The 16,337-nt window shown below is 44.0% G+C and overlaps 1 protein-coding gene across 1 annotated transcript in view; it reads left to right on the forward strand.

The window, feature by feature from the left end:
- The first annotated feature begins 3,299 nt into the window (after positions 1-3,299).
- CRPPA (CDP-L-ribitol pyrophosphorylase A) overlaps positions 3,300-16,337 on the forward strand; it is a 304,763-nt gene continuing 291,725 nt past the window's right edge. The window contains exon 1 of the mRNA XM_075558343.1: positions 3,300-3,736. Coding sequence (XP_075414458.1) covers positions 3,510-3,736 — 227 coding nt within the window. The 5' untranslated portion in view covers positions 3,300-3,509. The remainder of the gene's footprint in view (positions 3,737-16,337) is intronic.

The raw sequence follows: 16,337 nt of genomic DNA on the forward strand, positions 1-16,337 counted from the left end.
TGGACTAATTGTATTGTGCTCTAAGACTAAGAAAATGAATATTGAACTGACCATACTTTAACTTCATCTTTTAATAAATATTTAATAATCAAAGTCGACAGAAATAGTACTAGGATTTGTCCTTTCTGCCCTCTTAGATAGAAGATCATTCATCCATCCTATTAGTTCCATCTGGCTAGTCAAAAACAGATAGCAATTGAATACACAGTCTAGGCCAGATATAGACAATGCAAGATCCGATGCCCAGTTTCATCTAAGGTTCAGGGACCTGAGAAATATCAACTGTGAGCTAAACATTGGTTGTAAATGAAGGGTGTTCTCAATAATATTAGCTAAATAAGAAAAACGCCTAGAAAGTTTATATTTGAAATTGGTGGGTGTTTATCTGGAATACCACAAGTCCTGGTGGTATAATGGAGACACGGTGGGTTGTGATGCTCAAGGTCACCAATTAGAAACCGGTCAGATGTTTGAAATCATTGGCCTCTGCTGGAGAAAGACCTGGCTTTCCACTCCTACAATGAGTTACAGCTGGAAACTTACTAGTCAGTCTACTCAGTCCCACAGGGTCTCTATGAGCTGGCATTAGCAAGATGGCAGTGAGTCTTTCTTGAATACACAGTAAAAAGTACTGAAAATTGAAATGCATAACCTGATAATATTTCAATGCTTTAGAAATTCCTTTAAAGTGAAATTTATATTAACCGTTAATTGCTTGAGATGAATGTTAACAAGTATTTAATTATAGATATGTGGGGTTACATCCCGCCCATCCCCCCCCAAAAAAAACCCCCAAACTGGAAAAAGCTCCATTGGGTAGAGTATTTGTAGCAAACATGTTTTTCCTGCTAGGCGAGCCTCCAAAAACTAGTTTGAGTCAGTGCACTCAGTGGCATCACCTGGGAAGGTTCTCTCTGGTCACAGTGAAATGTTCCAGAAAAGCAGTATCTCTCAAACCTCGTTTTTTTGTGATGGCTGATTTAAGAGAACAGTGTGAGGCTGTGAAATTTTGTTTCCTGCTCAAGAAAAACACCGCAGTAACTGTTATGATGTTGGACACAGCTTCCAACGACAGTGCTAGGGGAAAAACTCAAGCACACAAGAGGTTTTCTTGTTTCAAAAAAGGCAAAATGTCAATTGATGACAACTTCATTCTGGATGTCCGTCAACTTCCCAAACAGATGAAAATGTTGACAAAATTTGTGCCCTTGTGAAGACCGACAACAGAGCACTGAAGAGGTGGGGAAGTTATCTGGGCCGTCTTGGAGATCGGTTCAGCGAATTTTAATGGAAGATTTGGGAATGAGGGTCACTGTGAAATGCATGCCTCAGGTTCAGACTGAGCAGGACAAAGAGCATCAAGTGGAAACATGCTGTGCTCCCTAAAGAACAGATCTGAAGCAACCCTGACTTTTTTCCCCCAAGGTCAACACTGGTGACAAGACATGGTGCTATTCTTAGGAACCTGAAAACAAACATCAGTCAAGCCAGTGGAAGGTGCTATCCTCACCTTGCCCAGAAAAAGCTCAAGTGAAATCAAAGATCCAGATGATGCTCATTTGCTTTTGTTTTTTTTTATGTGACAGGATAGTGCATCTGGAGCTCATTCCACTGGATCCGACTGTTAATCAAGCTTTCTATTTAGAGGTTCTGATAAGATTGCCTAACAGTGTGTGGCAAAATTGGCCTGATTTGTGGCAGAAGTGGGACTGGTTTTTCTACCACGACAACGTACCTGCTCACGCAGTCATCTCAGTGCACCAGCTTTTGGCAAAAAAAGCAGTGTGCCTGTTGCCCTCCACACCTGACTTAGCTGACCTCACTCCACGGGGTTTCTTTTATTTCTGAGAATGAAGAGGGACTTGATAGGACAGGGATTTGATAGGACAGTAATTTGATGGTAGAAAAGAAAAAACATGAGGGAGGTGCTATCAGTCATCCAGATGAGTTTGAAAAATGTTTCCAAGAATTGAGTAGCAGATTTGACAGATGTATTCAGTGTAATGGAGAGGACTTTGAAGGTGATCAGGTTGTTTTGTAAAAAAAAAAACAACACACACACAAAAAACATTGCTTTGGAAAAAAATTCCATTTTGGGGGGTACACTTAAATTGTCAATTGTTTATTCAATAGATAATGAATTCAGTAAGTTTGCATAGAACGTCTGCTCTCTTCCAGGAACTGGCGTACCCCCACAAACAAACAAGGTTGCTGCCTTCACGGAGTGCCCTTTCCAGAAATGTAATAAAAGAGGACTCCAGAGTTCCAAATGGGTCACTTTATTTTCATGGTAAAATCTGTCCGCAAAGACAGGGCCAAGTAAGGGCAAGATAGCTTCTTGCCTGGAATCCTTTTAACCCCGTGCCAGGGTCATAAAAGCCTATTCTGTCATTTGCTGGGAAATTTAAAGCAAATTATTAAAAACCCTTCTTTCTTTCCCCAGAGCCCTGGTGGTGTCGTGGGTTATGTCGGGCTGCCAAACTCAGCAGTTGGAAACCACCGGCCACTCTGTTGGACAAGGAGAGGGTAGGAAGTGTTAAGTCTTCGAAACCCGCTGCGACAATTCCACCCTGTCCTATAGATAGGGTCGCTTATGAGGCTGAATCGATTTGATGGCAGGGAATTTTTGGTTTCCTTCCCGGAAAAAGGTCAGGTCGCCAGGAGCATTAAATGGGTCACTCTGTGTCTTTTGCTGAGCCCCCAAAGCAATACTGGTGCTCCGGTGCACTCTCAGCTTCCTGCGCCACCAGCTTGTCTTCTCGCGCAGGCCCGTTCCCAGAAACGACTGGTATCCTTGCTGTGCTTCAGAGATGTGTTCGCTCACCAGAATTATGTGGGCATCTTTTTAAAACGCCCACACCCAGGCCACCCACTAACCCAACGAAAACAGCCAGGCTCTGAGGGGGAGTGGGCCGGCTCTCAGTCTTGGAGATCCTGTGATGACTGGGATGCACTGTCAAGTTCAGGAGCCAACGCAGTTAGTTTGATTGCATTGTTACAGTAACACGTGCCCACCCACCCTTTCGCTAAGGTGGGAACTGGCACACCTGGGCAAGTTGATCTGAGTGAGGTATTGGAGGCTCACCCCGCTCTGCCTTATTCTGCAGGTTGAATGCAGGCCGCTTCCAAATACCTTCAGCAAGCGCGTGCAGGGCGCGCACCCCGACCCTGTCGCTGGCCCCTTGGCTTATCGGACCCTTAGGTATGCAGGAAGTGGTGACACTTCACCTGCGGCGACTCCGGGCCAGCCCGGGCGCAGCGACAAGCTCAGCACTACCCTCCTGGGGGCGCTGGGCCTGGGTTGCAGCCGCGGCGGCGGCGGCCATCGTGCGAGAAAAGCCGGCGGCTTGAGCCGCGCCTGTCCGTCCGTCCGTCCGTCCGTCCCCCGGAGACGCCCCGCGGCGGCCCCTTCCGTTCGAAGCCCCCACCCCGCAGCCCAAGAGGCCGAGGGCACGGCCGCCGCCGGGCGCTGTGGTTCCGCGCGAGCCGAGCCCCGCACGCACGCCGCCATGGAGCCCGGGCCCGGCGGAGCCTGCAGGCCGCCCAAGCCGGGCCTTGGCCGGAGTCGCCCCGGCGGCGCGGGCTCGTCGCTGAGCCGGCCCGGGCCCGGGTGCCGCGTGGCGGCCGTGCTGCCCGCCGGGGGGTGCGGGGAGCGGATGGGCGTCCCCACCCCGAAGCAGTTCTGCCTGGTGCTGGAGAGGCCGCTCATCAGCCACGCCCTACGGGCCCTGGAGAGGTAACCGGTCCCGGGCCAGGTGGGGCGCTCCCCGGGGCGCAGGCCGCTCCCCGGCCCCGGTCCCCGCCCGCCCGGCGGCTCGCGCGCAGGCGCCCACGGCCCTCCCGCCTCCTCCCGCGCACCCCAGCACCGCTTCTAGAGACGGGCGCTTCCGGCGCTTCCGCACAGGCGTCCGCGAACGAGCTCCCGCCCTGTGCAAGCTCTTTACGCGCCCAAGGCGGCAGTGTCGTGGGACAGTCCCGAGGTGGCCTGGGTGAAAGAGCACAGCTGTGGGCCTTGCAGGGAACGGCAGCCACGTAGTCAGCGGTTCAAACCCAGCAGCTGCTCTGTGTGGGAGAAACTGGAGACTGTCGCCCTCTCTAAAGATTTGCAGTCTCGGAAATCCACAGGGACCGGTTTGCTCTGCCCTACCGGATGGCTATGAGTCAGCACCGACTCGATGGCAGTTAGTTTGGTTTGGGTTTGGGTTTAGGACACATGTAGTACCGAGAGCGGCCCTTGAGGAGGCCTGGTGGCTAAGGGGTAAAGAGCTCAGGTGCTAACTGAAAGATGGGCCCTGGGATCCCACCCGCGTTCCCCAGGAGAAGGATGTGGTGGTCTGCTTCTACAAAGATTGACAGGCGCTGGAACCCGAGGGTAGTTCTACTTTGCCCGATTGGGTGGCTGTGGATCGCAATCAGTCTAAAGCAGTGGGTAGGATGGGTGGTCCCCTGAGGCCTAATGAGGATTACTGTTCCAGGGGTACCAGTCTGCCTCCCCCTCACCTTCCTATGCACGGGTGATGAGCTCTGCTCCAAACAAATACAGGGTCGGAGGCTTTTGCTAGTTCATTAACTTCACCCTTTCATACCCACACTTACTGAGCACCTCATTTGAGGCTACTGGGAATGAGTCATGGATACCCAGTGGCGCTCTAGGACAAGCATAGGACTGCTAACCACACAGTGGCTGGCGGCAGAGAAGACCGAGCTGTCTGCTCCTCTAAAGATGTAGTCTGGGAAAGGCTCTCTGGGGTCCCTATGAGTCAGAATGGATTTGATGGCCGTGGGTAGGGATCAGACACGTCGATGGAAAATTGAAAATGCACCTGCAGTTGTCCAGTATGGCTAGTGATATATCCAGGGGAGTCATTCTAACTATGAAGTAACATTACAATCATACAGTCATATATACATACATACATGCATACATACATACATACATGCATGCTGGCTCCTAGAGAAAGTTATCTACCTTAACCCTTTAAATGTAAAATCACAAGTTGGCATGAGTCACATTCAACGTTATAGGAATGGGTTTGTCTTTTTTTTGTGGGGGGAGATGAAGCAATAAGCAAAATTTAATTGAAATCTTTGCAAGGTGATGAAGGGACGTGCGGTGGTGAAGGTCTGAAACTGAGCTCTATGCACATTGTATCTTGAAAGAAAAGGGACTGATAGCTAGTTGGAGAAGTAAAGGAGCGAATGGCGACTGGGGGATCAGGAGTGAGAGGCTCTGGAAGTAAAAGCAAGGAAATAGGATATTCTGTGTTGTTATTAGTACTGGCTGATGTGATTAAAGGTCCTTGACTGGCACAAGGGGCGTGGCCCAGACCACTGACCGAATACCCTCAGTTTGAACTCACCCAGAAAAATCTGGGCATCTACCTTAGTAAAGATTACAGCCAAGAAAATCTTACAGAGCGTTCTAACTCACTGGGTCTCAAGAGTCTGAATGAACGGAAGGGCCATGGATTTGTTTTTCTGTTAGACTGTGCTTGTGGGCAAGACTAGGATTGCCAAAATCTATGTTGCTAAGCTGTGCAAACTTTATCTTGAATCGGTGGTAGGATTTTAAAGCAGCTGAACGTGTGTACAGTTTGCATCTCAAGGTAGATGGCATCCTTTAGCATTCACAGAAGGCTTTAATGAAGAACAACTTGGTGAAGTTCTGGTAGCATCATGCTATCTAGAAAAGCAACCCTAGCTACCTGAGAGGCCAAGTTGCTTCTCATATGGTTATTTTACTTTCTGAATATTGGCCTTTGGAAAGTGGAGGTGTGAAAGCCATAATCACCCCCAATTCTTCTAATCAAACCAGAGGTTACATCTGGGACTCATATAAACATCGAAACACTTACGGTGTTCCTTCTCTCCTCTCTGGTCCCCCCATTTCTCTGGGCAGTGAGAGCATCCTTGAAAGGATTGTGTGAGTCATGCACCTGCGCCATGCCAGAGTTGTAGCTCTTGTGACAATGCTGCTCAAGCAAGCAGGGACACAGTAGGTCTTGACCTGCAAGATTTCTTTTACTCACTGGAATGGAAGGAAGCTTGCTTTCTTACTGAAAAATCTTTCATATTAATTTATATTTTTGCAGCTCCTTAACTTCTGTGCGAGTCTGAGCTAGGCAGACACCTAGTGGGGGGATAAATGAAAGGAAAGGAAATAAACAAAAAGCCCAAATATTTAACAAGCAAAAGCATGTTCTGCAAAGTCCTTGTTTATGGAAAATAAGTCAAAATCATGCCCCTCCCCCATTTTTTCCCCTAAAACCAACCAAAATGCTATCTAGTGTCAAGAGTAGTTAATCAAAAGCTCCACTCTGGAAATACATCATAATGCATTTTTGCCACTATTAAGATACCTGAAAACTATATGCTGGCTCTATCTTAAGAAATCTTTGGAAACTGTAAAAATGTGTCTGTAGATGCTTCCTGGATATTAATGCAATGAAATATTTTTCACTTTGTTTTGTTAAAAGATAGACTCTATAGATTGCTGATACTTTTCCTGGAACATGGTGCCAAAGGTCTAAGAAATTTTATCTGCAAAGGTAAATTATACAAATTCAAAAAAGGAAATGGAAACATAAAATATTTTGGAAAAGTCTTATATTTGTTCTCTCTGGAGAAATTATGCATGTTTTTAAGTTATGCACGCATTAAAGAAAAGAGGAAACAGGCTTCAATGGCCTAGGTAAGACAAAATATATAATTGGAAGCTGCCACTATCAGTCATCTCTACACTGTACTGCAGGGTGTCAGGTCTCCCCTGCCTTTAGGATCTGTGCAATTTTAAGAATTTACTTCAGACAAAATTCATTTTATTTGCCCTTCATAAGATCGGGATTTTCCTTGCTTAAGGAAAAATCAAGTATTCTACTTGCTTTTGCCATCTCAGTAATAGAGGTTCAAGAATTGGTGTGGGTAAGTTTTGATTCTGAGTTATTATTCACTTGTCTAAGATTATAAAAATGACATGAGAGGGTGTCTGACCTCCTCTGACTATAGAAAGGGGAAGAGGTCAGACATGCCGCCATCCCAATTCTGATGCCAGCTGCTCTCCCATTGCATTTACGTAAGTCATTGCAGTGGCCAGACAGAACTCACAGACTACTCACCATTAAGAGATTTCTTAGGGAAGTTAGCAGGTTACAATTTAGGATGAGAATGCTCAGGATATAAAGTTCTTCCAGCCAAGGAAGCCTCTTGTCTACCATGTGTGTAGATGCTCTTCTTACTGGTCCTTGGATTCTCAACTACAAAACTTCCTATTTAGCTTCTGCTGTCCTTGGGGAATGTTACAAAGCTCTTTCTGTGCTGCCAATAAATGCCCCCAAAGGCACCTCGCTCTTAAGGTACTTGGCTCTCACTCCCAATTAAGTACCTGGAGGCACCCCACTCCACAAGTGAGCCAAAGGCATCAGCTTTACCTTGTCCGCCCCTCTGTTTGGTGCTCTGGTTCTCAGTTCTGTTGCTGCCACTCCTCCGGCTTCATCACTTTCTGCACCTGTGTTGAGAAAGTTCAATGCGCAGGGATCTTCGAGTCCAAAGGATATGCTCTACTCCTGATCCTTCAGTTTTGGTGGTCATGAGATCTCCCCTTCAACTGCTGGGAGAGCTCATCGTATGCACATTAGGATGTAGAATTCTAAGCTTTTACAATTCTAATGAGGTTTATTAACAACCACTCATAACTGAATCACATAATCCTGTCAACGTTATAACCTACTTTCTTTCACTCAGACCCATAAGGAAAAAAAAATATTTGGTGGGAGTGACAAAACCATACTGAAGAAATCACTTCATCCCAAAGATACATGTTAAAAAATAACCTGTGCTGATTTTTACTACCCATTAGAGTATCATTTTACATTCGTAAGCAATTCTAAGGAGACCTGGTGGTGTAGTGGTTACTCACTGGACTGCTGACCACAAGGTCAGCAATTCAAAAGCACCCGCTGCTCTGAGGGAGAAAGGTGAGGCTTTCTATTCCTGTGAAGTTACAGTCCTGGTAACTCACAGGGCCGCTGCATCCTGTCCGTAGGGCCCCTTAGTCAGAATTGACCGTATCAGTGTCTATTCACCATGAGACAATTATAAAGAACAGGCTAAAAGACCACTTCTAGCTTTGCCTCTTTCCTTTTTATTAGTCAATTTGTGAAAGTTGGCCTAGCAGATTAGATTCACATTTAGTTTCTACCCACGCTGTTCAGTGACATTGGCTAGTGTGGTATAGTTTACATTTTTTCACAGTGCATGAGCATTCTCGTTTCTGTTTCCAGTAATCTAGTTTACTTGCCCTACCCCTTTAAATCTTTCTTTTAAAGTAATTGTTCACTGCTTGGTTTTATATACATGGCTTTTCAAGGAGTGCAGTAGTCCTAGGTGATGTTTATTTTGTGAACCAAATCTGGGTTTGAGCTAAAAGATGACCTTAGGGGATATAGTTTGGTCAAGGTCTAAAGAGTGTATGAAGTCAGTCATCTCAAGAAGTCCTCTAATCTCAATGGGTCCAGACATCTACATTTTAAAATATTTTGATGTTCTTTTTCGCATTTTTCCTCCTTTTATTAGGATCCATCCTTTGTTGTCTTGCCAAAAGAGTTGGTAGTAGTAGCTAGGTACCATCTAGTTTTTCTGCCCTTGGAGTAGTGGAGTTCATGTTATTTCTGTATCTAGTTTTTAAAAGAATGATTCTTGGTCTTCTTTCTTTCTCTTTTGCTGTGGACAAATAGAGACCAGTAGCTGTATCTTCCATGCTGCTGGCATACTTGAAGACCCCAGACATTAATCATCAAACAGGGATGTAGAACACAAACTTTTGACCAAATTGCTCAAGACTAGGGTCCTACACCTTCAAACCCAGAAAAACCAAACTCTGAAGGTGTTTGGTTATGTCTATGAAGTATCCATAACTGCTCCCACTGTGTGCTTTATTATATTCATTAATGTATATTCATACTCACACATATATGGACATTATATATACATGTGCCATGTACACATATATACATACCCATACAGTAATGTTTACACACACACACGCACACATATATATACACTTACAAAGATATTGTTGATTGTTGCTGCAAAATTTTATATGCTATAGTAATTATCCAAATGACTCTTTTTCTGGTTACATTTTAATGACATTATTTATCTTGGTCAAACTACGCACACTTCACCCACATTAACTTATTTATTTATTTTCCACAGTTTTATTGGCAGGTAATTTACATATTATATAATTCAATCATTCGATCATGTAGTCATATGAAGGAGAATTGTACAATCATCCGCACATTAATTTTTTAAAGCTTTGCCCCCCCCCACGGTTAAATTGCCTCTAAGATGAGATTCCATCACAGTCCGTCCTAGTGCTGCCTCTGCCCTCCAGTCTCCACCACTGACTCCAGAGATCCCCTTACCCTCCCCATCAGCCATCCTCCATCCCCCCATCGCTGTATTCTCTGTTCCATTGACTCAGTTATTCTCAGTAGGCATCCACTCTTCCTGTGCTTCACAGCTTTGAGACTCAACAGAAAACAATAAAAAACAAAATCACACTAAGGTGGTAAGGATAAAAACATAATAGTAAACAGACACAAATACAAATAATACGTAAGAAGGAGTAGACCCCAATAACATTCACAAACCAGGGGAAAATTTTCTGTCGTGGAACCAGTAAGAGATACTTGCATCCAGAACAAATTCAGGTCCCGTCTATAGCATTGTCATCTGGCCAAGTATCAGGTCTATCTAGCATATTCAAGATTACAATGGTCCCTGCCTTGTAGTAAGGCAGTTCCAGACTCTGGCCTGTGGATAGCACGGATCTGCCAGTGGCTCAGCCTGACTAGATCCTCTGCAGGTGGGTTTGGGGCTCTCACCATCCCCCAAAGCCCTTTACAAATTAGGTGTTCATAATTTTTGCTCTGATACTTTTCTCCTCACCATATTTGAATTTTGTAATTGTCATCTCTGGATCACACAAGCTGATGTGCTTCTTCCGTGTGGACTTAGTTGACTCCTCGCTTAGATGGCTGCTTGTTTGAATCAAGGCCACTAAGATTTCAGACACTGTGCTGATTGATAGCTGGGCACCACCTGGTTTCTTCCCCACACTTTGCTGGAGCAGCCTTATCTTCAGTGATCATTTCTTGGCAGTGAGTAGTGAGCAGGGCCACGATGTAAGAACTAATTGTTCTTAAGTCTTAAGTTGGGGCTAGGATTTAGTGTGAGCCCAAACCCATTCCTGGATCTATGCTTGTTTTTCATTTCTTTTTTAATTGGCTGTGACTTGGGAATTAATAAATATGTCATATCATTCCATAATTCAATTACGTTGAGCATAGTTGGGCAATGTCTTCCATAATCATATATGTTTTCCCAGACATACTTTTCCTTTCTTCCTGGACTTCTTGGCATCATCCCCCTCTTCCCTGCCCCACCCTCTCTATCCTTCTTCCCCCAAACCCTTGTTATAGTTTCTTTTCCTGTAGGCTCGACGTCCCTGGATTTCATTTACCAAAAAATAAAGAAACAAACAACCTAGCTTCAAGAGCATGAGCCCAGTGACAACGCACCTCTGAAATATACCCTAATATACACGAGCACAATCAGACTGTAACCGAATGGCTATCAGGGGATGACCATTTACCCACATTGAATGTTAGGGTTCTGAGTTGATCTTTTGTCACTAGGAATTTTAATGTCTTGAAAGAATAACTAATTAATCAGGGCCTAGTAAAGGAAAGGAGCTCACCCCTGAGTTTGGTCACAAGTGTTCAGTTGTCATAAGAAAATGTAAAGAAATCGCATCAGTGTATGTCCTAGGGAACCGCCACCAGTTAGTTCAACGTGTTTATTTCCCGTCCTCTTTCACCTCCCTCCAGTGCCAGTCCCTGTGCGCCCGGAGCCCAGCGCTCCTCAGAGATCCCCTGGCGGACAGAGGCGGGGAGCCCCCCAGGGTCCCCAGACTGAGATCTTGAAAAGAGGCTGGCGGTTTGAAGCCCTGCCTTTTCAGTTACACGCCGGGTGCTTCTCCATGGTGCCGCCAGCATTACTCAACTGATAGGAAAACCCTGAAAATGAGCCAAACAGGAAACAATGTACCCAGAGCAAGTCAAGCTGATGAAAATATAACAAAAGTAAAAGCTAGAAGATAGAGAACCCGTTAGTGGGAAACAAGGAACTGCTCGGCCTTCAGGTCTCTGACCCCTCACTGGGGCGCTATCCTGTCCAGAGGCCCAGACACAGTTCATGGCTCTATGTCAGTGGAAAGATTATGAGAAAGACTACATTTGCAATGGTGGGATTCTGACTTCCCCAAGTGGATGACTCGGAGAACTCTTCTCTTCTTCAAAGAGCATGCTGCCTCTTAAAGGAGTGGCTATTTTAGTATCAGGAAGTTGCAGGAGACATTGAAAGGAAGTCTATTCCACAAATCGACTGGGCTTCAAATGGTCCTATTTATTTATTTATTTACCTACTTATTTATTTATCATTTTGGGAAACGACGTAGATCTCTTACTGGAGTCACGTTCTACTTGTACTCCATTGAAATTCTTTTAAAAATGAAATAGATTAAATTAGGCTCACAAATAACTCTGCGGTCTTACAAATGTAAAACACGTTGACTAAGTAAGGGTCTACCTGGAAAAATGGAAGCTCGAAGTTTCACCTCAAGCAACCAAACAAAAGACAACAACAGCTATGACAACACAACAAAACAGAACCCCCAACAACCCCATGAAACCCATAGTGCCCCTATAGGACAGAGGAGAGCTGCCCCTTGGATTCCCATGGCTATAGATCTTGATAGCGTCAGAAGGCTTCTTTCTTCTGAAGAGCTACTGGTGGGTTCCATCTTCTGTCCTTGAGGTAGCCACCCCATTTGTGGCCCCCTATGCCACGATGGCCCCTAGAAGCTTACGTTCGTATGTCAAAATTATGTTGTGTGGGGGCATATTTGTATTTTTATTGCAATCAACTATATGGACATGTATGTATATATGCATATATACTCTCTCCCTACTTATCCAAAGGCCCTAACTGTGCAGATAAGTTGTGTAAATTAGCATTATGGAGGGTGCTCACAAGAAATCACAAAATGGAAGATAACTGCATAGTTACACAACTGACAGATGACATCATAACACCGTTACATAACTAGCAACGAGAATCATGGCCCATCCAAGTGGACCCATAACTGTAACCGTCACAGCCGGCATCACTCTCGCTTTGTACCTTGGCCTTGGGTTCCATCATTCCTGACGGGATGATCAGATTTTGGTGCTGTTGGCATTGTCGTAAGGAAATGTCAGCTAATGACATGGTCAATAAATGGGAGGCGTAGTTACATTCGGATGCTATATTCTTTCTTTTCAAAATTATTTAATTGATAGTTAAGATTTATGCATTATCAACTAAAAGGACAAAAATACAGCCACTGATTGTGCTTGTACTAAGATTAAGTTTTTCTGAATTTAGTTGAAACTGACTTCAAATAATTTAGTGTTAAACAGCATTAGTTCTCAACCTTCCCGATGCCGTGACTCTTTAGTACAGTTCTTATGTCATGGTGACCTCCCAACCATGAAATTATTTTCATTGCTACTTCATAGCTGTAATTTACTACTGTTATGAATCATCATGTAAATATCTGATATGCAAGATATATATTCATTGTTACAAATTGAACATAAAGCATAGTGATTAATCACAAAATAATATGTAATTAGTATATATTGTGAAATATTATTTCTAATGCCAAATAAATGACATTTTATCTTGAAGCCTGTTGTAGCATGGGTAACAGTCTTCACGCCAGGTACTCCTATGTGGGTGTATCTGCATGTGGGCGGGCCCGCGGATAGAGGAGCCGTGTCTCGGTTCCTAAGACCATGGGAAATATGTGTTTTCTGATGGTCTTAGGTGACTCCTGTGAAAGCGTGGTTCATCCCCCAGTGGGTCGTGACCCACAGGTTGAGAACTGCTGTCTTAAGATTTTTATTAATCAAAATGTCATGCTTTAGTCAAAAGAAAGTACTATATTTTTTCAGGTCAGATGATCAGAGGTCTGTGTTTATTTTCCAACGGTCTTCCTAAGGCTCCTTTAAGATGGATTAGGTTGGGAATGTTAACAGCAGTGAATGTTGACATGGGCTTCAGTGAGGAAAATTCATGTTAGGTAGAAAAATTCATGTTAGAAAAATAGTTTGGAGCCAGCCTCTTTTTTTTAAAAAACATTTTATTAGGGGCTCATACAACTCTTATCACAATCCATGCATATACATACATCAATTGTATAAAGTACATCTGTACATTCTTTTCCCTAATCATTTTCTTTTTTTACATTTTATTAGGGGCTCATACAACTCTTATCACAATCCACACATATACATACATCAATTGTATAAAGCACATCGTACATTCTTTGCCCTAATCACTCTCAAAGCATTTGCTCTCCACTTAAGCCCTCTGCATCAGGTCCTCTTTTTTTTTCCCCCTCCCTCCTCACTCCCCCCTCCCTCATGAGCCCTTGATAATCCACAGATTGTTATTTTGTCATACCTTGCCCTATCCGGAGTCTCCCTTCTCCCCCTTCTTTGCCGTCCATCTCCCAGAGAGGAAGTCACATGTGGATCCTTGTAATCAGTTCCCCCTTTCCAACCCACTCGCCCTCCACTCTCCCAGCATAGCCCCTCACACCCCTGGTCCTGAAGGTATCGTCCACCCTGGATTCCCTGTGCCTCCAGCTCCCATATGCACCAGTATACAACCTCTGCCCTATCCAGTCCTGCAAGGTAGAATTCGGATCATGGTAGTTGGGGGGAGGAAGCATCCAGGATCTGCGTTCTTCATCGGTACTACATCGCACCCTGACTGACCCATCTCCTCTCCTAAACCCCTCTATGAGGGGATTTCCAGTGGTCGACACTTGGGCCTCGGGTCTCCACTCTGCCCTTCCCCTTTCATTCACTATGGTATATATATATATATATATATATATATATATATATATATATATATATATATATAATATAATACACACACACACACACATATATATATATTCTTTTTTTTTTTTTGCATGATGCCTTATACCTGGTCCCTTTGGCACCTCGTGATCGCACCGGCTGGTGTGCTTCTTCCCTGTGGGCTTTATTGCTTCTGAGCTAGATGGCCGATTGTTCACCTTCAAGCCTTTAAGACCCCAGACACTATCTCTTTCGATAGCCGGGTGCCATCAGCTTTCTTCGCCACATTTGCTTATGCACCCATTTGTCTTCAGCGATCGTATCATGGAGGTGTGCAGCCAATGATATGATTTTTTGTTCTTTGATGCCTGATAACTGATCCCTTCGGGACCACGCGATCACACAGGTTGGTGTGTTCTTCCATGTGGGCTTTGTTGCTTCTGAGCTAGATGGCCGCTTGTTTATCTTCAAGCTTTTAAGACCCCAGTCACTATCTCTTTGGAGCCAGCCTCTTAACACCAATGTGATGTTGTTTGCCTAAAAACATCAAGGTCATAAACAGACAAACAAACAAACAAACAAGCTTGCTACCATTGAGTCAATTCTGACCCACAGGAATCCTATAGCACTGGGCAGAACTGCCCCTGTGGGTGTCTGAGATGGTCACTCTTTACAGGAGTAAAATGTCTCACCTTTCACCCTCAGAGCAGCTGGTGATTTCGAATGATAACCCACAGCCACTATTGCCACTGACATGGATACATTATAACCACAGGATGTTTCCATGAACACTGTCGTGGTTGGGAGCAGCAGCTGCCATGACTTCTTTGGGCCCACATTTCGGCAGCCTGCATGCGAACACTGTAGAAAGTATTAGCAGGGCTGGCTTTTACATCTGGATTTTAAAGCAAGTTTTAAAATGTTCTATTTTCAATTTATTCTATTAAAGTGCCTGAGCAAAGTACTTTCGTTAGTAATACACATTTTATTCTTGGGGGAAAGTTCACACTTGTTTTGGGTTTCTTCTTTAAAATATCTGGAGATATAACGGAGCGTAGAGTAGTTTGTATTTGCCCATGGAATGTGCCACGGAAGGAAATATCCAGGAGAACTTGATCAAATCTTGTGGGACTGCAGGAGGTTTGGGGTGGGCCTGCCTCCTGCTAAGGAGGTAGACCAGATCTATTTATTCAGCAAATATTTGTTCCATTGGCACTGTGTGAGGTACTTAAAGTCTTTTATAGTCTCATGATTCTACCTTATTAAATTTTAATACTGTGAAAGGCTTTTAATTCTGTTACTAGGAAAGAATGTGAATAAATCCTTTGAGATACGAAGAGTATTTATAAAAGCTTCCAGTACTGTATAGTGTGCTGGGCTGCTGAGCAAAATAGCATAATGAGACTTTTATCGGTTTTTTAATGTAATTTTGGTGAAAGTTTATAGACCAAATTGGTTTTTCGTTCAACAATTTATATACATTTTGATTTGTGACATTGATTTCAATCCCCACGCTGGAGCACCATTTTTTCCAGGTCCTCCATGTGCTTCTCGTTCCCTTCACCCTTTCTTCCTTCCCCTTCCAGCCTCAGAGCTTCATCCATGGGCAGTTGTTGCCCTCCTTACCTCTTAGGGTGGAGTGTTCTGCTGCTTGCCTGCCTACTGGGTGCTAATGCTCGCCATCCTGCTTTTTGTTAGCTTGACATTTGACCTAGGAGGTGAGTTCAGTTCTAGGCCTGGACTATGTCTCAGGGCTATAGACTCAGAGTTTTCAATGGAAGGAGTAAGACTGTCCATTTTTAGGATTTTTAGTTTTGCTTCACATTTCTCTCCCACTCAGCGCTGGACCTCCTATTTCGATACCTTTCAGAGTGATCAGCAGTCAGCTGGTATCATATCTAGTTCATTGTCTCTTAAGTATGTCCTGAAACAGAATTTCCAAACTTTTTTTTCATTGTGACCTATACTAAGACTACATCGTGCAACTCAACCCAGTGAGAAAATTCTGTGAAGAAACAAAACAAAAATCAACCATCCTTATTATGTGCTGTGCACTCTAATTTCTGGATTTTACCTTCTATTTCATTTACCCCAAACTCTTGATGTAGATGTACTAAACTTATTGGATGACACGCCAATGAGTCTTGGAATTTGCACACTGAATCAATTGCAGTTTACACAATACTCCTTTGAAACACTTTATTCGATTTAGAGTATTCTACAATTGTTGGAAATTACGTGGCACTACATTTAACACTATATTATTCGTTTGTAATTATTTGCATCTTCACAGGAAGATGAAATATAAAGATTACTTACTAGTTATTTCACAGCATTTTAATAAAGTTAGGATTTCTT

This window comes from Tenrec ecaudatus, chromosome 9 (assembly GCF_050624435.1).
Source record: "Tenrec ecaudatus isolate mTenEca1 chromosome 9, mTenEca1.hap1, whole genome shotgun sequence".
Taxonomy (NCBI): Eukaryota; Metazoa; Chordata; class Mammalia; order Afrosoricida; family Tenrecidae; genus Tenrec; species Tenrec ecaudatus.